The 19,927-nt window shown below is 40.3% G+C and overlaps 1 protein-coding gene across 2 annotated transcripts in view; it reads left to right on the top strand.

Moving 5' to 3' along the window:
- Window positions 1-5,980: 5,980 nt before the first annotated feature.
- Window positions 5,981-19,927, top strand: part of RASSF3 (Ras association domain family member 3) — an 88,601-nt gene continuing 74,654 nt past the window's right edge. The window contains exons 1-2 of one of the 2 annotated variants that reach the window (XM_032999911.2): window positions 5,981-6,026; window positions 14,317-14,441. In XM_032999911.2, the coding sequence (XP_032855802.1) occupies window positions 5,996-6,026; window positions 14,317-14,441 (156 nt within the window). In that variant the 5' untranslated portion in view covers window positions 5,981-5,995. Of the gene's footprint in view, window positions 6,027-13,524; window positions 13,543-14,316; window positions 14,442-19,927 lie in introns of those variants that run through there. The other variant, XM_032999912.2, reaches the window with a different exon arrangement.

Genomic DNA, 19,927 nt, shown 5'->3' with positions numbered 1-19,927 from the left:
CAGTCCCAATAGTCAGGTCCCTGTCTCCTGTGTGGATACCTGCAACTGTCCAGTGAGCACGTATACATCTCCAGTGTTTTTAGTAAAAAAAAAAAATTCACCTGACCATCCCCACAGTTCACTGAGGCCCCAGTTCTCCTCTGAGGATCAGCTGCGCTGTGCACAGAGGCAGTGCTCTGTGGTGTGATAGATACATTAGGCCAAGCGAGGGCTTGCAGAGCTTGTGGAGGGGTAGTCAGAAGGAGAGCATCCATCTCTGGGAATGATGGAGAGAGTTTTGGCCCAACACAGATGATAAATGGCATGTAGGGACGTTTGGGAACTGTGGCTCTGGAGCATTCAAGCTCACGTGGGTGGACAAGATGGTTGCCTCCGAACGAGTATCATCTGAAGGATTAATTAGCTGTGTTTGGGAGAGGGAGCAGAAGGACACTGTCTCAGTGGAAGCCAGCTTGGATGTAAATTGGTTATATTTAAACCTAACGTGGTAGCAGACAAGGTGAGTTTATGACTGCAGGTGGCTGTTCTGGAGTGTGGATCCAGCAACCCAAGGTTGCATCTCCCTGGGACCTGCTGTGCTGGGTAACCAAGACTTCAGGTCCAACTTTTTCAGACTGTTATATCTGTTTATTTCCTGAACGTCTAGTTCATGGCTATGATTTATATAGTGCTGCAGATGGGTAGGATACTGCAGCAGATTTGAAGCAGGTAAGAGATGATGGCCTCTCACCATCAGACCATACCTACAGGTTTTCTGCCTATATCAGGACTGAGTGCAGTCCTTTCAGTTCATATTTGTTCATCTACTTTGTATGTTTTGGCCCATATGTTTGAGTGTTCTTAATCATGATTTAAAAGCCTGTGTCCAATGTTCATTTAAGAATACATAGATTATTAATGGAAGTATGCCATTCAAAGATCCTTTGTGTTGTGAAAGCATGATTTTAGTTTCTAGTGTCCTTTTCAAAAACATCTCTATATATGCTTTTCCTATCTTTTTTATTTGTGAGTATATATATGTATTCAATATGATATGATTTGCTTAAAAGTGCACTTACCTAGTTCTAGGGGAAGCTGTGCTGGCATCTGTAATAAAAAAGCATTTATTAACAAAATGAAAAATAAGATGGGTGTGGGATGTCCATGTTAACAGGATCAGGTAGTTTAAAGTTAATTGTAGAAGGCTGTCAGAAGAAACACATCATACTGAGTGACTGGACAGTAAAACATAATTCAGTGTTGATAAATATGAAATAAGCCGTTTGGGGAAAATGCTGACTGCACATGTAGAGCTGTGGCTCCTAATTTAGTTTTTATCACTTGGGAAACAGAATTAATCACATGGACAGTTCTGTGAAGAAACTCTTCTCAATGTTCAAGCTAAAAGGGAACTGAATATATGGAAGTATGAAGAAGAAATAAAGTGAAAACCCAGTAAACCATGCCATGCCCACATGTTTATATGAAGCAGTTTGGTCACCCTGCCCTTTTAAAAAGGGTATAGTAGTGTTTGAAGATACAAGAGAAAACTTTGGATTATCAAAGAGATTAGTAAATGCCTACAGACCAGGGTTTTTCTGTTTGGTAAGAGGCAGCTGCAAGAGAGTATGCTTTTATACTAACAAGAGCTGTGTGGAGAATTGAAAACAGCATAGTTATTTACCATATCTCATAGTGTAAAAGTCAGGACCACACCATGAAATGGCCAAACAAGGGGCTTAAAACAAAACACTCTTTCATATACATATGCATGCATGTAATTCAGCTGTGGAACTGACTGACACAGGATGTTTAGGAGACTAGAAGTATAAATGTATTCAAGAGGGATTAGATAAATTAATGGAGGAAAAAGCCATCAAGGGATATTAAATAAAAAGACGCAGATACAGCCTCTGGCTCATCTGTTTTAAGTTGCATATTGCCAGAGAGCAGAAAGGCGTAAGGGGGAAATATCACTCAAAATTCACTTTTTTTTCCCTCATAGGTGTTCACTAAGCATCTGCTGGCAGGCTACTGCCCCAGATGGATCTTTGGTCTAAGCCAGTCCATTTGTTCTTGCGTTTTTCAAGTGCAGTACTGATAAAGGCTAGGGAATATGAAAGCCTCTCTCACTACTGTTGATTTCTGTCTAATTCTCCACCCATTAAATAACTGTTTAGTTTTTCTGTTATTCATGAGTCTGTATTTTTCCAAGGGAGATGCATTCTGTTAGTGTTTGGATAATCCATGGTGTTTTTCTCTATAGTGGTTATCATTCACAGCTCTTACCAGTCATGTGGCTTTTTCAAATTACATCATGTGTTGTTTTATTCTATTTCTCAGATAATTAGATGAGACAAATGTGGCATCCCACTAAATTCCTTTTTCCTTGGCTCTACCAGTTTTAAATGAGACAAGATGAATCTCTTTGCCTGCTCTGCCTCCCTTCCAAAGGATAATCCTTATTTGTACCCAGAGAGTTACTAAGATCTTCATAAGCCTGTAACAAATGTAAGAAAAAAAAAAAAAAAGTGTTCAGAGACTGAATTTCATCTCACAGGTGTAATTGCTGCTTGGATCAGGATCACCGAAGTGAATGTCCACAACACATGAGAGATGTCAGTGGCACCAGGAATTGCTAGTAGTACTATGCCTGTTGTGGGCTTGTCTTCTGAAGCACTTTGGAAGATTTAATTTTACTTTCCATTTTTCTGTTACCACATTTTTTCTTTCATTTGTCCGTGTCAAACAATAGCTGTTGGAAGATGCTGTGTCTCTCTACTGCATCTCTTTGCTGCCCTGTGAGCTTGTAGGAAGAAAATGAAGATGACCAACTGTGTGCATTAAGCTGACCACCTCCCCAGTATATCTTTTTCAAGGTTCACTCTCGGGGTGGCAACAATGACCTATAACATCTGAAATAAAAGCTGTGGATTGGTCATTTATGGAGAGGAACATTAATAAATTAGTAGTGTGGAATTACCTGTTTTAAAGAGATAATGTAACATTAGAGCCTGATATGTAAACATAGACCACAGCTTGGATACATTAGAGCCTGATATGTAATCATAGACCAAAGCTTGGATAGAGCATGCAAAAGCATGCTCAGAATTGAGCTATACTCAGCGTTAGAGGTGATCAATACAGAATACTCCATACAAGCACAACTGTTTTTGTATTAAGCTTCATTTAGTTTGATGGGTTTGCTTAAACTTCTCTCTCATCTCACATTTAAACATAACAGACTGAAGGTTTTGTTTGGCAGAAAGTTCATGTTTTTAGATTTCATGTGATTTGTCAGTTAAAGGTCTGGCTTCTGTCCTGCTAGGATATAATTGCTGGTTTTACCTCCCCTAATAGAGTGATAATTTAGCAGCAGTTCAAAGTGAACGCCCAATTTGGTGCCAGATAAATCAGGTAAAACAGGTTTCTTCTGAGCTCTCAGGACCCCTTTTCCATCCCCTCCATGAACTGAATGTGGTACCTCTTCTCTTCTCCTCTATTACTTCCAGCAAATAGAGGGAGTTTATTAATTCAGATCTGGTCAGGAACTCACAGCTCCTCGGCAGCGCAGGCAGCTAGACCTAAACCATACTTTTCTTTCCAGTTCTTACTTTTTGGTCAGGTTTCTTCTAAAAGAAAACCAAAAGGAAGTGCTGATTGATTTGTGTTAACTTTATGCTGGCTGTTTCGGAGCTTCAGCAGTAGAGGGCACTCGAGTAAATGCTTTCAAAAAGTAATATTTCTATTGGTTTTGCATACGAGAGCTCAGGTTTTTGGTTTTGGGTTTTTTTTTTTGTTTTTTTTTTTTGTTGGTTGGTTTTGGTTTTGGTTTTGTTTTTTTACGTGGAAAGTTTTTTTTCCCCATTTGTTTAGGTTTGTAACATTAGAAAGAAGCTAACAGTCAGAGCAAATGGAAGTTCCAAAGTACTAGCGTGACACATAGTAGAACTGCGTAAATACTTTGGGCCAATTTTTGACTTTTTTCAACAGAAATTCTTCTGCTGCTTTCCATCACATTTGCAGTGCAGAAGTGTATGCCACCATGTGTTCCTGAGCCAGGTGTTTACTGAATGTAAAATCTGATGCCTATAATTCTGTCAAAGGTGGATTTCAAATGCATTTTCTGAAGCTGTCACAAAAGGAAAGCCAGGTGTGAGGAGCTGGTGCACCCACGTCCCATCCTCATTCAGGCTCTGCTCCCTCAGAGGTCGGGAATTCAGTACATGCTTCTGGCTGTTGTGTTTTGTGGTTTCCATATGAAAACTTAATTTAACTTAAAGACAACCTGGGCTGCTTTTAAGTGACTGGTAGAATGTACTGGATCAGGTGGGCTAGGGTAGGAGTCGGGGTCCAAACGCCAGTTGGCAGATTTGTCAGATCAGAGGGGCCATAGCTCCTATGTTACCATTGTAGCCGCTCTGCTGCCCCATCGCTGCTGCAAGCGTAGCTCGGTGCTTGCCACGGCTCCTCTCGGCTGCTTGGCCTCATGGAGCAGCTGGGAAAAGGTGGAGAGGTGACCGGCACTGGCTGGGCAGCCGCTGGCGTCCGTCCCTCCGCCCGCTTCCAGCCCAGCGCAGGGTCTGCGAGCCGGCCAGGGGCCGAGCCCTGTGCTCTTCCCCCATGCCACCCAGCGATTTGTAGACATACCTAATGACTACTGCAGTCCTACACAAATAAGCATAAAAGGAAGAATTGCTACTTCAATAGGAAATTAAATCTAAATGAATTATTGTAAGTTGCTTTCCAACGCAGGTAAAATCTAGGATTTTATCTACAGGGCACTTTTTTTTTTTTTTTTTTTTTTTGTGGTACAACTTCACTGCAGTTTGTTAATGTCAGAAACAGGAAATAAGATTTATTTTCTGTTCCCGAAAGGCAATCCTTTTGCTCTTGAACAGAAGAGGAAATACAGCTGCTTTGTGGTACCTTAGTTTTATCACTGCCACACGTGGTCAGCAAAGCCTGTCACCCTCCAGGCCTGTCAGATTTTCGCTAGTGTTTTCTCCTGTGAGCCTGGATGTGATGGGTGTGTTGTTTGCTGTGTCAGCACCACAAAAGCACTCTCTGAAGTCTGCCATGAAAGGACAGACAAGGTGATATATCAAGATACCTGCTGAGTTTTGTCTCAAATCCCTGTGTTTGAAGGTACTGCTCAAGAATTTGGCCTTCTCACCCCTATCTGGCATGGAGAAGTAGGAGCTGTAGGCTCTGTCTGCTGGCTGGAATGAGCAGTTGTCCCTCTGAGGTCTCATCTCTGGAAAGGTGCTGGTGGGACCTGAGCATTTAGTCATTCCCTTCGCATTTGCTGTGAAGTGTGGGTATGATTTGCTAGTCTTTGCATTTATTAACTGGTTGAGTCTTACTGGGTCTCACTGTTTTCAGGTGTGGAGCTTTGGAAGACATAAGGAATTGCAGTGCTACAGGGTGTTTAAAAATCTACTAAATCTTAAGGTTATCTTAAGTTTTTTGGCAGTGTGACGGTGTCCCTAGAAGAGAACATCAGAAAACTAGCCAGGTACATGGGGAGGAGGAGCTTGCTTACTTGAACACCCCCCCCGCCGCCCCCTTCTCTGCTTCATCATTTCGTGTTTGGTCTCAAAGCTCAGGGCAGAAGGAATGTTATCAGCCCAAGGAGCTTGTTTCTCAAGGTGTGCATTGCAATTCAGGCCATTTTTTTGCAAGGCTGTACAAGCAGAGCCAGCTTAAAGCTGTCGCCTGGAAGTTAAATCCACTAAAGAATGCCATAAATGTGTGTATATCACGAGGACCTAAGGAGGAAGGAGAAATGAGGTACCTCCTCCACACACTGGCATTACTGTGTGGTGTTCCTGTGCCCAGTTAACTCCAAGGGAGCCCTTACAGGGAGAAGGCATTTCAGTCTGGGGAAGGGGTGCTCAGCCCTGAACCCCTCAGTCTGCCTCCCAGAAACAGGCAGATCTCATTGCTCCCCAAAGCACGATAGCCCTGGGGTAACCTCAGTAGGGGATGTGGCCCAGCTTTCCAGCTAGCTGTGATGCTGAAACAGATAAAAGAGATTGTGAGAAGTAAATATCATCCAAACTTGTATTTTCTTGTCTTGTGCTTTTCTTTTTAAAGTGTTTCCACTCTTGCAAATTTGTGTTTTAACCCTTACCTCAATTGAATTAAGTAAACGTTTTCAGCCTTGTTTGCAAACAGATTTTGTGATTATTTCAGGGTGGTCTGGCAAACACTGGGTGTTCTGTTTCTGTAGGAGTGATGACTGTAAACAGGACTGCATGCAGAGCGTTATCTGCCTGAAGGAGGTGTAATAGTTTTCAGGAGCATTGGCCTGTTTATATGCTGGTTGTATAGGATCCCAGGCTTGTGCAAGTCTCCTGTGACAAGTCTTAGCTGGAGCCTGTTGGCAAGCACTGGAGGGAGGGAGAAGACCTGAGACTGTTGTCATGTTGATAAAAATACAAACGAGCTTTACAAACAGATTTAATTGACTTTAATTCTTTGATAGCTCCAGAGTAAATCAATGAGATTTATGTTCCTATGCCACTTAGGGCTAAGTGCTCAGAGACATTTAAACATCTGAGAACCAGGATAGATTTTAGTAGCTGAAGACAGGCATTAACCCTTCCTCACACTTAGTTTTTACAGTTGCTGGCAAGAAGAGTGGACAATCCTCCCTCAGCAGTCAGGGGTCTTCTCTGCGGCAGCTGCCAGCAAGCTTACCTAGCTAGCAGTGGTCTCTCCGAGATGCTCCATCCATGCCAACTCCTACATCCCAGTTCTTCAACGTGCAGCTAGATGGCAATGTCTCCTTCCACTCTTCGGGTGGGCTGGTGTGCTGCCCTGGCGGGTCAGTCCTGGGGAGCCAGTCTCACTACCCCTCTGGCTAAGGATGACCATGTCCACCGAACTCATGTGTCTTGGTATTTGCCAGTTATCTAGCAACCCCCCTGTCACAAACCAGGTTGAGATAAGCTCATACAAAAAATAAGTATTTAAAAGCTCCAAAATAGATGACAGGGTTGTAGAGGTTTATAAAGGTACCTGCTGCAGAAACTGAAAAAAAATCTGATTTAGGCTGTTTAGTCTAATATACCTGTTGTTCCATCCTGTTTTGCAGTTGGGAAGCTAAATTTATTAACCAATTATTTACTATCTGGTGCATGTGATCAGAGATGTGGTCCCTATGTTCCCAGGCAGCAGGGACATTAGACATTCCCAGGATCATAGAGGTTGCTGATTTTTATACCTCATCTCTTTTGGGCTTCCCTGGAGTTCTCAGTCAGGGATTCACTCGAGGTCTCATCTTCTCACCAAAAGGCTGATCGCACCCTCCTGCTTTGCAAAGGTAATCTCTGGATGTGGCAAAGTCTGCTGGTTGTCTGCTTAGATGATAGATGAACTGTTATCTAAAACCTCCGAATCTTAAACTGGTGAGTAATACAACATATTTTGGTTTGTGCAGTACCCAAACTGTAGCTTGGTAAGATGCTTTGGAGACAAAAATCCAGTGAGTTTTTAGGTTCAGTCCTGGATTGTTCTATTAAAGCACCTGCCTTCTGCTGAGATCCAAATATATGCAAATACATTTTGCAGGTCTGTGCCATAAACACTCTGGCTAATTTTATCTCAGTCACCATGAGTAGCTCCTAAGAGAGCCTGTTACAGGAGTTTATCCTGTTCCCAGGTCAGGGTTCCTGACCCTGAGTGGGCGCTGTGGCAGTTACAGATAGGGTTGCAAGCCTGGCAGAGATTAAGTTTTATCTGGTGTGTATGTAAATGTTTGGGGTTGCACAATGCTAGGATGCAGAGTTGAAAAAATTAGCAGCCATAAAGAAACGACAGCTGCTAGTATAGAGATCTTTGAAAAATCAGTGTAAATGTATATAAATCATTTCTTGTGATTCAAAAGCACAAAAACTTCCAGAGGTGCCCTTTTTGGCTTGGTGGGACTGCAGGATATGAACAAAACTTTGAGTGCTCTTCTGAAAAGGACCCTTGAAATTTTGGTTTCTCTAGCCAGGATCCAGAGCAATTCCTATTTTTGTTGACCAGAAGTCAGAAAGATGTAAGTCAAACAACAGTCTCAGATATGAATTTGCAGAAATACCATCATTTCCAAGTAGTCATTTAAACTGGGAAGTTACGTTTGTGTTATATGTAGACATGTAACCTTTTCTTCTCATAGAAACCAATTGAATTGAGAACGTTTGTCTGCATTTGATTTATATTGTAATATAAAACCTGCTCCTGTACCCAGTACATCATCCTTCATAAAGGACAATATTGGTACAGTCAATAACTGGTCTCATTTTAGTTTTTCAGTATGACTTTATCTGTTCAAAATTATCTTGCTCATTAAATCAGTATTAAACATAAACAGTAGTGTGTAATTTGATGACTTTTCATGAACTAGTATTAACAAAGCTGGAATTCTTTAAAGTCACCAGTAGATCATGATTTAACTCTTCTTGATAAACCGCCTCTCTGTAACTATATTCCTTTGATTTTTAGGGTTTTGTCACACATATCATTTTTATAGACTATTATTTAACTAGTAAATGTGTGAATATATTAAATGTAGTCGTAGATGAGCATGAGAGGCGTTTGTTTGGTTTTTACTAATTGAAGATTATGTTTCAAATTATATTTGCTAGTTCTGGGTAAATGGAAAATGAGGATTTTAGCGAAACTGAAGAATTTATACAATGAAGGCTATTCTGTCAGCTAACCTCCTTCCACTTTCATTTGCTTCTTTTGCATTCCTGTTCAAAGCATCATGGATTTCTGTGCTCTTTCTTCTGCTTTACAAGTCTACCATCCTTTCAATGCTAAGATGCTACAAATGTTAATAGTCTTTGAAGTTTGGTGTAGTACTTCTCTAAGAGTGAACATCACTTACCTTTCTGAAAAGCAGTATATCAGATATTCTGTTCTTTGTTATTATTCTGCAAGGAAAGGATGAATAGGGATACTTCACCTATTGTGGCTTATCCATGTCAGTTCATGTATTTGTGTAAGGAAGGAAACTGAGGTTGATTTTGTAGCTTCCCATGCTCTACAAAGCAGGAGGGGAACAGGCGACAGAAAATTTGACAAAATGGCTGCAACTTTCCAACCATGGCACTTGCATAACAACGCCTTCATTTTTCCAAGATACTGAGCACCCAAAATTTCTTTTGAGTGCTCTGTAAGCAGTATCACTGTCTCTGATGATGACTCCAGTTAAAGTATAAATCTTGAAGCCTCATTTTAGCACCAGCACTTTGAAAGTCTTCATCCTTTGCTATTTCTATCCATGCTTGCCTGCTAATATTTTCAAGTGGGTAATGACAGCTGGAGGAAGCAGAAATTGAGTGAGAGAGACCACCTGCTTTGCAGCAGGCAGTACTAATCTGCTTGAAGGAGAAGGCACATCTGGTTACATCTTCTGGTCTAATTCAGCCCTTCCAGTGCTACTCCAGAAAAAAGATGGTTTCACTGTCTTTTTCGAGATACTTGTAGCAGGCTTCTTAAGGCATTTCCCTATGAAGCAAGTTAAGCCAGTTCTATGGTCTTTCTGTGCTTGGGAAAATGATAGAAGATCCTCTGTATAAGAAGTGTGTATCCCAGATAGGGCCTCATGGCCAGTGGCTGTGGCAACAGCCAGTGTACCTGTTGAAAGCAGAGTCTGCAGAGAAACAGCAGATCAGAAGACCTTAAGTGGCAAGATGATACTTGTGGATAGGCACAGCTTTACAAGGGTTTGGAAGATGTGGGCTTTGCTACAATCCAATCAAAGCCTTGCCTAGCTCCACAAGAGGGAAAGATCAGAAAATGTGCAGAGAGTTCCCTTGGGTAAAAGGATGGCCATGAGAAGCTCGGAAAGTCTGTCTCATCCGTAATGACTGTGATCTCTTAAAAATCACTCATGACTCACTAATTGGGAAATAGGGTTTCAATGAACTTTATTTTAATCTCAGATTGATGTTAAGTGAGACTAATAAATAAACAAATAATCAGAAATAAAGAGAACTGCATAGAGATAAAATTGGTGTTACAGCAGATCTCTACCCCCATAGCAGTTGTCCTTAATGCTTTCCAAAGGCAGTTTATCCAAATAGGTTCCTTGTTCCATTACAGCTACTAGTGAAACTGCTCAAAAAGATCTTGGTAGCAGCTTTAACATCAAACTAGGCTGTAGACATTTGAGCATCAGCAAAAAGGAGAACAACACAGCATATATTAAGTACAAACCAGCATGTGAGATGTTGATATCAATGCATTGTAGAAATACAATGCAATTCTGCCTTGCAGGAGAAATATTGCTGAACTTCATTCTCCTATCTTGCATGACCTGCTGGCTGGAAATGGATTAAGAATTAAAGCACTAAGCACCTTATGTAAGTTGAATATTTTTCCAAGAAGCTTTACAGGCATACTTTCCATAGAGCAAGCATAGCAGTAATCTTTCTTCTGATTGCTGGGAACTAAGCCACAAGCACTCAAGTCAAGATGATTTTACTTGCTAACTTCCTAATACACAAAGTGGCAGGACCAAGTTGTATACTCTCCTCGTGCTTTCTAATAAAGACTTCGCCAATCTTACTGTGGTTGATGATGCAAACATAATACAAATTTGGCTTTGAACTTTCTGTGTGCTTCAGTTACTCAGGCACAACATAAATTTTGCATATCCATTTGGAAGTTAAATTTGTCTGGGCCACCACAGAAATGAAGACACACATTTCCTAGGCAGGGAAGGCCACAGCAGGGGAGGGAGACTTTGGTGCTGAGCCTCTGCCTGCCTCTGCCCTATTGCTCAATTACCAGAGTCTGATGCTGGAGCATCTGTTGGGTTGCCTGCCTGTTCACTTGCTTGCTTTCTGCTGCGCCGCTCTGGAGCAAATCAATTCTGGGAACAGCTATGTACAAGCTATCATGCAAACTCAAGTTTCTGGTGAAAAAAGCCCCAATGTCAGGTAGAGACTATTCACATAAAATGAATGCAATGAAGTCTTACAGTTCACCCTTTTGAAAGCAGGATAGTAGTCTAGATTTCATTTAATTGTAAAATTTGTGGAGTTATTTTTCTCTGTGACTGTAGTCAAGCCATTGTTGCAATAGAATAATGAATAATAAGGTGTTACATTATGTCTCAGTAGTTGACAATGAAACTTTTAAAGGATAATATTAGCATGTTTAATAAATACATACTCTGCATTTCCTAATGATGCAGGACGATTATGCATATTCAATGTCCATTGATATATCACTTTCATAGATAACTTCAGATCACAGTCTAAGCAGTAGTAAAATAAACCTGTTAGCTTTTCCAGATGTCAGTGTATGCTTTTATCAACTGTGCCCAGTTAAATCCTGCAGATCTTTGAATTCAAAGGACAACATTAATTTCAGACCACATTAGGGAAGAGCACCTGGATCTAATTGCTTTCCAAGCAAAAATAATATGACAATCCACAATCTGATGACCAAAACAGTCTTTCCAGAATAATAACTAATTTTTGAACTCATGGCAATTTTGGAGGTCCTTCAGTAAAGAATCACTAGAAAAGGATATTATTTTAAATTTGATGCTACCTGAACTCTTGTGAAACATTGTATGCCATGAATGGAATAAAATAATGTGTTTAAAGCTAAAATACATAGAAAAAAATGTTTAATTATTACTGTTCTAGAAAAAAATCATCCTCTTTTCTTGTCTTGCTCATTAAACTTATAATTAGTATATTATAATCTAGTTTGTGATTGAAAGAGTTTCAGAGATGAAGCTTTTACATTTTTTGCAATTATACCTATAATAGCCAGGCAGAAATTATGGTCTTGTCTTACAAATTACATTATGGACTTGCAAATTAAAATGAATACAAATGACAAACAAAATAGCATTGAGAGATAATGTTTCCTAACTTAATTAGTAATCCTGGTTTTGAACACTGTTCAGCTAACATATTTTTTCCTAATATTATTTGTGAAAATGCATCTTTAAAATTGGTGCATGCTTGGTGTATCTGTTTGTATAATCACAGAAAGTTGGGGAATTGGTGAAGCCTGGTTTCCTACAGATTTGTGCCCCATTCCCCATGATCTCCTCACCAAGGAGGTGATGTGTTTACTAACTTGTTGTCCAGACATTGCCAGACAGCTGAGTCTGCCTGTCTTGCCCTGGACGTGGGTATTAGTTTGGGTCTTCCTCCTTTAGCCAGGAGATAATTTTCATAAAACTCATATGAATTTAATTAGCTTTCAGACTGTTTGTGGTTGAAGTTGTTCAGCTTTCTCGGAATTACAGGGGGAGGATAGAAAGGTAGACATACAGTGAGATCTCATAAGCACTGTTTTCCTAAGAAGAAGATAGCTCAACTTGCAAAGTAGAGAACTCAGAAATTAAGAAAAATAAGAAATTTAAGTATTACTTTCCTTTGGCCTTCTTTTGTGTATGCATTACAATGTAATTTTTAATTAAGTGCTCCCATCCTGATTTTCCCATGGAGCTGCCCTGCTCCCTCGCCCAGTGAACAATGGCTCTGAATTTCATTTAATCCTGTCAGGTGTGGATGAGGCTTTTCAACTGCATTTTACAGGGTCCCTTTCCAAATACAAAATTATTATTTTCTCTAGGGTTCCACAAACATGGACAGAGTCCTTCTTGCTGCATAACTAGCTGGAGGCCATTTGCTGATGTCCCAAGAGGAGTGTGACATATTATAGTGATACAGGCAGTCTGATTTACGATCAGAAACATCCCAGTTATCTGATCCAGTGTGCTGGTCCAGTATGGACTCACTCTGCTGGGTCACTGGTGTTGGAAAAGATTTGACTGGCTGACTTTGTACTGGCAGACTTTGTGCCAAATAAAATATATTTAATCTTGCCTTAATGCAAGTATAGCATAAATTCTATATCAGACACAAAAATGTGATTGTATGTTAACACCTGATCCACATTAAAATTTTTACTTTTGGATAATCTTCTGGTGCAGGGATCTTACATTAAAGATCCAGTCCCTATCCGAGAGGAGCAGTATTTCAGGGAACACTCTGCTGCCTTGCTCCATAACACTGCTGATGAGTGTGGATTGGAAATGGGGACCTTGAAGAATATATTCCTCAGGAACTGTAATGAGAATCTAATCAAACATAAGGGAAACTGAGATTTTTTGGAGACTAATAAGGGAACAAAAAAACCCTGTCCAGAATTCAGCTTTTGCTATAAACCAGGGAAGCGTAAAGCTTTGTAACAAAAAAAAAAAAAAACAAAACAACAAAAAAAAAAAAAAAAAACCAAAACAAACAAAAAAGTGGGTTTTTTTTTAAGAGTAGTTTAGTTATGGAAAATGAAAGCATTTCCTCTAAGAGTCATTCTTGGAAATGGCTGAATTGTTTTCACCAAAATGTTCTAAAAAAACCAGCATGATGTTACCCAGCATGGAAATGTGAAGTACAATTGGTTGCTCTTTGGCAAAATTATAAACAATTTAAAATCTAAAAATAAAAAGTGACAATCAGTGCTAGACAGCAGTGGTATCATGAACTCTGCCCAACTTACATAGAAAAACAGCAAATGCAACAAGGCTTCAGAGTAAGTACAGGTTGTTTTTACAAATACTGTTGAAGTGATTCTCTCTTTGAGATTAGAGGCCATATGAATCATCTGATTTCTTACTAGAGATAGAGCCATCTGCCTCTGTTACCATGAATTTACCTTTCTAATAGCCATCTTAGTTGATTTTGCTAGCCAGCAAGTGAAATTTCTGAATTGTTCCTGAAGGTAACTGTGATTTAGCAGGCTAATACAGCTTTAGATAAGCTTCTCATTCTGTTTTCAATATTCATATACTTATTCTTATGAGAACCTAAGCTTAAAACATGTAAAACCATGTAATAGTGATTGTACTTGCGTAGAAATTTTTATCTGAAAATCATAAATGTTGTGTCTTTTCTGAGAATGTCCCCTTTTGAGCTTATGTAACAGCAGCTAATACATAGTATGTGGCACAGACTTTTTGGAAAAACGTCACTCTGAGGCAGCCCCAATCTGACTAGCAGACTGCATCACTGCAGCCATGTCAGCATGACACTGAGTTGTGCTGCACTGTCACCTTGGCTCCACTGAATTTACATCTCCGATAATATGTAACTATTATCATCTTTACATACAGATGGGGAGATTCAGTCCAGAGGTGGTAGTTTGTCTGAGGTCACGTAGCAAATGAGAATGTGTCTCGCTCAGTTTCTGCCTGCAGCAACTTCATTAATTTCTAAACACTTCTATTTATATTTTTTTCTCTTTTTTTTTTGTTTGTTTGTTTGTGTTTGTTTGTTTTTTTTGTGTGTGTATATATGCATGTTTCAGACTGCAAGTACACCTGCCATGCTCACTGCAGAGATCTGGTGCACCTGGGATGCCGGCGGAATGGAAGATTAATGGACTGCCTCGCTCCACATGACACCTTAGATCCATCTTACAATAACTGTCAGGTAATAGATCTTGTGTTCATGTAATTACTGCTTTCTCTTGTCAGTTCTGTAATGAAGTGTGGTCTGCCTGCCTCACCCGGGAAGAATGTTTCACTTAGTCATGGCCAGCAAAGCTAAATTTCCCACCCGGTGCTGTGATTTCACAGTACGGCTGGGTCGAGCTACACCTGGCTGCTGCCAGCTGGGTCACTTCTGAGAGATACCACAAAAAGGTATTTTTCCTGTTGCTTTGGGTCACTGTGGGGTTAGAGCAGGCATGTACGGCAAGGGATGAGAACGTGAGGAAGGAGCTCCCCTTCAGGTAGGCTCAGCCATACCATGAAGCAGCTCAAAAAGTGAGCTTAGTGATCCAACTTCCCTGTGCTGCTGAATGTAGTGCCACAAGATGGCAAGTAAAACTAAGGGCTTGGCTATTTGTGACCATTAAAGATCCTACTGGATCTACTTTTTTCTGGGTTTGGTGTTAACGCTCCAGTTCTCATCGAATCCCTCTTAGGGTAACTTCAAATTTCTTTGCCTGGATTCCCCAGCAGCTTCAATGGGTCACAGTGTCCCTCCTCGTTTCCTTCCTTAAACCATGACAGAGAGTCACTCCTTGCATTTCACCCTCTATGTCAGGGCCTTTCTTTTTGTTCAGGGAACACATCAAAGCAGCACATTTCTGCAGACAGAACAGGGGGTCTTCTGAGAAGGAGGTTCATACAGTGATAATGAGCCTCCCAGACCTTTAGTGCCATGATAAAGGTTGTATTGTGCTAATTAGCTCTTGCCTCTTTCCATTTTCAAATACATTTACCTTTTGTCCTCCACAAAAGTCCACCCAAAGTTAATTGGATGTTTAGCTGCCCTTGAACATTTACACTCTAACCAGTAGAAACTTCTGAGAGGGCACCAAAATTTCTCGGTGCCCTTGCTGAGCTTGATGAGTGTGCTCCACGTCAACTTTGAATTTTCTCTGCAAGTGTAACATTTATTTGGTAGGGGACATGCTTGCTCCAGCCACCAAAACTGACTGAGGGCACAGTGTCTCTCTTGAGTCCCTCATGACTTGCTGTTGGGAAGAGCAAAGGGGAATAACTCAGATACTGAAAGGAGAAATAGCAGGGGTGGGGAGGAGGAAGGACATGGCAACACAGGTTTTGGAAGTGTGGTTGTCTGTCAGCAAGAAAATATCACAGGAGCTGAAAGAGAAGGCCATTAAAAGCCATTTATACTCAAAAAGGCATGTACAGCTTGGCTGTGAGATATCTCATAAAGAACTAGTGCTGTCTTGGATAAAGTGGCTATGAATACTGAGCAAGGAAACTCTTGCTGCTTGAGCCTTATAGTACTCAGGGAAGCCAAATTTTGTGTGCATTTAAGTGCAGCAAGACTGCATCAAAGAAATGCTGTTTCTTTTTCCTACTGATTCCTTCCTCTTAGAAGAAGTCACAATTTGGCTGGTTGCTGTGGACGGCAGTTGTTGCAAATCTCCATTTTCCTCACTAGCTGTCTGGGTCAGCTTGTGTCTGACAACTGATACACATAAGATGAGGATTCAAATCCTATTTTCAGCATCCATCATCCATCAATTTTAAAGCAACGATCGTTTACGTGCACAAAACCTGGAATGTTTCCTGCTGTGTGAGGTCATTTTCTTTGTGCATGGCTGTCCTGCATGTGCGGCGCACACACAGCTACCGCTGGAGGCTGCAAGGTTTGAGTTCACTCCTTCCTCTGCTACTTACCTGCTCATACCACTTTGTCTTTCTGGAACTTACCTACTTTTCCTGTAGAAAAAAAAATAAATTAGAATTTTTAAAAATAACTTTAAGATCCTGGAATGGAAACATTGTTACAAGAGCTGGCATTTTCAGGTTACTATTTAATGAAATTCAACTCCCAGCTCAGCTGCCTTTTCAAAATTACTTTTACCTTCCATGTTAAAATTTTCTGGACTTGGTCTCAGCCTTAAGGTGATTTTTCCTTTCTGTTTAAAGTTTGAACCTCCATCTCACCAATACAGCTGAGTAGGTGTTTAGTATAATAGAGTGAAGGAGTCAGAGGATGGCGAAAAAGCTGAATGTATTTCCTTTACAAAATTATTCTTGCATTCTTATTCCATGGATTGCATCTAGCCTGCAGGCTTTTAGTTAGATGCAGGAGTGTACTTTTGAAGCAAATCTTCCAATTGTCCTCACTTCCCTTGTTTTGGTTGATATCAGTGAGCAGTTTTAGAGCACATAAACTTAATTCCCCTTCAGATGAAAATTAAGCTCTTTCCTGAAACCTCTAAGAGGCACTCCAGGAGCCCACCTAGTGCCCTTCGACCACTAATGGGCATTCAGTCTGCAGGATCAAAACAGAAATTGCCTTAAGTAAAACCTGTGAAGTGTTTATATTGAGGATTTGGGGTTCTCAGCACCACTTACTTTGCTTTACAGAGCTGCTAGTGTTGCACCACAGTGTTTGCTAACATAGGCATCAGATACTTGGCACACAACAGTCCCCAGCGAGAAGTAAACCAGTAAGTGTTTCAGTGATGCCTGATGCCTGCTTTTGCTTTATATACATCGTGACATTGAAAATCACATGGTATGCAAAACTGGTTAATTTTGAATGAACTATGCATAGCTGCAAAGACCACACATGTATTTGGAGTTCTCAACCATACAGTGAGCAATCACTTATAAGTGTAATTTTTTTTTTTTAAACCAAAATAATTTTATGTGGGCAAAGCACTAGTTTGAAGTTGTTATACTGGCATTCTTATGCTGGTACAGTTTAGATTTTTTCCTTGTAAAGGGACACGGCACCTTTATACTTACGTAATTTCCTCCACACAGGGACATGATTGCGGGGACATGAGTATGATGGTAGACAAATGCTTTGAGACCTAACTCTGTATGGCCTAAATCCATTTTAGACTGGTCAGGCAGTGTGAATATATCTCCTACTTGATCCGGGTGATACAAACTACACTTTGTCCTGCTGCAATGACCTTGTGGCATCCTGAGCACAGCACAGCTTGTGGCTCAGCTGTAGTTCCCAATCCTGGATGCTCATTTGTGCCCGTACACTGCTGCATATTCTCCCCTGCCCTTCCTCTCCCGGTGCTGCCAGTACTGCTGCTTTTGGACAGGACAGTGCTGGTTTAATACGGGTCAGGGAAATGCTGTGGCTTCTAATGTTTGCTTATGCAAAACCTGATCAGCTGTTTAGTTTGCAACACAGCTTGTGAACAGTGCTGTCAGCACAACAGGGGCTGGTGTCGTGGTGTGGCAGGAACACCTTAAACTCCAAATAACCCTGAACAAATGTCTCATTGAACCACAGTTTGAGAATCTGGGCTTAGGATTTCCCTTATGGGGAAAAGGAATTGCTTACAGTCTCTTAACTGCTAATTTTGCAAAAGGAGTCAACAGATTTCTGAGGGATTTTCATCCTGTACAATTATGCCAGCGACTGGAGCACTTTGATGCACCCATGAGCGGTCAGATAGTCTCAGAATCTGGAATATGGACACATTGCTTGAATGAGTTAGCTCAATTTGTTATTTTTTTATGCTCAAAAGACCTGAACATTGAGCTCCTTTCTCTGTGTGTGTGTATATATATATATACACATACACACATATATATTTCATTATAAAAAGGTCTAGGAAATTCCATCATGTATCTATTTTGAGAGATCACTATAGCTGTGGGGTTAGATACTTCTAAATGAAAGTCACAATTTCAAACATACTGCAAGTACCTGATGGCAGAAATATATGGCTTAGGTGAAAAGGGGATGGCGTTTTACTGATTGTGTGGCCTTAAATGTTTCCGTCCTGAAAAGGCTTCCTGTAGAGGTTAAAGAGGAAATGATGGATATAGGTTCTCTGTGATCTTGCAACTGAACACTCAGAAAGATCTGCTGAAAGAGCTGCCAGTTTCATCCAGGAATGAGCGGAGGGGGGGATGAATATTGCCCCTTTCCAGCCCCTTTCCTGTGCTGACACATTGCCCATTGCAGGAGCAACACCTTCTGACTGACACTGCCAAGGGCTTCTCAGCCATTATGTGGACTTTAATTTTTTCCTGTTTTTTTTTTTTTTTTAATCCAAGATGAATCAAAATATTAATATTTCTTATGTCTGGGCCACAGATACAATTTCTTTTCTCCTTCAAGATTCATTCAGAGGTGAGGTAATTTGACATCTCTTTTCAAAAATAACCCCTTTGGGAAAAAATAGACAACACAGAGCAAAATATCATTATGGACATGTGTACAGCTCTTGATTAATAATGAAAGCTACTGTTGAGCTATTGATTGCTCTCCTCTACTAATTCTTGGTAGTGGCGTGTACCCTGGATAATGGGCATGGTTTTTATGGCTTGTGTATTTCAAATCTCTGTTAAAGTCGGTTATGCTTGGTAGTAGTTGAAAGGAAAAGAGGCAAAATGAATTATGTTTGTTTTGGCAAGCAGAGCATGATTTCATTTTTGCCAGTAACTGGGAAAACTTTTAAAGCAAACCTGAAGCTGCTTTCAGTTCTAATTGTGTACATGGCTCAACTACTTTTAGGGAAATCCATTTGGCAAAAATAAAAGCCTTGGTAGATTATATAAATTAGAAATTAGTCCCAAGCTTTCAAAAAATAATTTGACAGTATCCACAACAATTCTTTGGGCATCACCATCTGCAGCCTTCCTTCACAAAAGTATTATTAAAATGGGCTTTGCCTAATACTGACGTAAGAGCTCTAAATTATAAATTAATTGCAACATTTTTAAGAAGTCTAATTTACTGCAACAGATATTTGGACTTCTTTAGTATTCTCTGGCATAGGCATCATGCAATAGTCTGTCGGGTTTGCTAGAGTAGACTAAATAAACACTTGGGCTGATGGTGACTAAGGCAGTAGTTGAATATTGCAGGTAGGATGAATCCAAAAGACACATTTAAACAGGGCGGGCTTTTCAAAATTATAAGTGGATCTTGGAGCTCAATAAATAAAGACTGGATGAGGCACATGGTGAGGGGATCTGTATCATCATACCACCAAATAACATAATACTAGAATTACTATTTTTAACAGAGTGGACTTCAGTTTGCTGGCACCTGGCAGGAATTTTCAGCCCACAGAAGCAATTAGAATCATGTTGTTACACTACTATGTTTTTTAAATGTTATTCCAAAATCACACATTTTGATAAGTGAAGCTATCTTTAAACTTTTTTTTCTTAAGTTGTGATTGTTTGGGGTTTTTTCCATTTCAAATACTTGGATAATATACAGGCCTGACCTTTCAAACAGAAAGGTAGCAAGCTCAATGCTTAACACGTTGCTGAAACACAGAGAAGATCAATTATCGGTTGTTTAGCAACCAGATCAACTCCAGTCAAACAGCTCTGATTTTCTAGTTATGTAGAAGAAGCAGATGAGGCTTCAAATTACAGGAAAATACTGGTATTAGATGAGGGGAGAATTTAAAATACACTTTTGATTTTTGCACAGTGAGA

Source organism: Tyto alba, unplaced genomic scaffold (assembly GCF_018691265.1).
Source record: "Tyto alba isolate M040663 unplaced genomic scaffold, T.alba_DEE_v4.0 Super-Scaffold_2, whole genome shotgun sequence".
Taxonomy (NCBI): domain Eukaryota; kingdom Metazoa; phylum Chordata; class Aves; order Strigiformes; family Tytonidae; genus Tyto; species Tyto alba.
The sequence above is the reverse complement of the archived record's forward strand: the minus strand, read 5'-3'. Positions and strand labels throughout refer to the sequence as shown.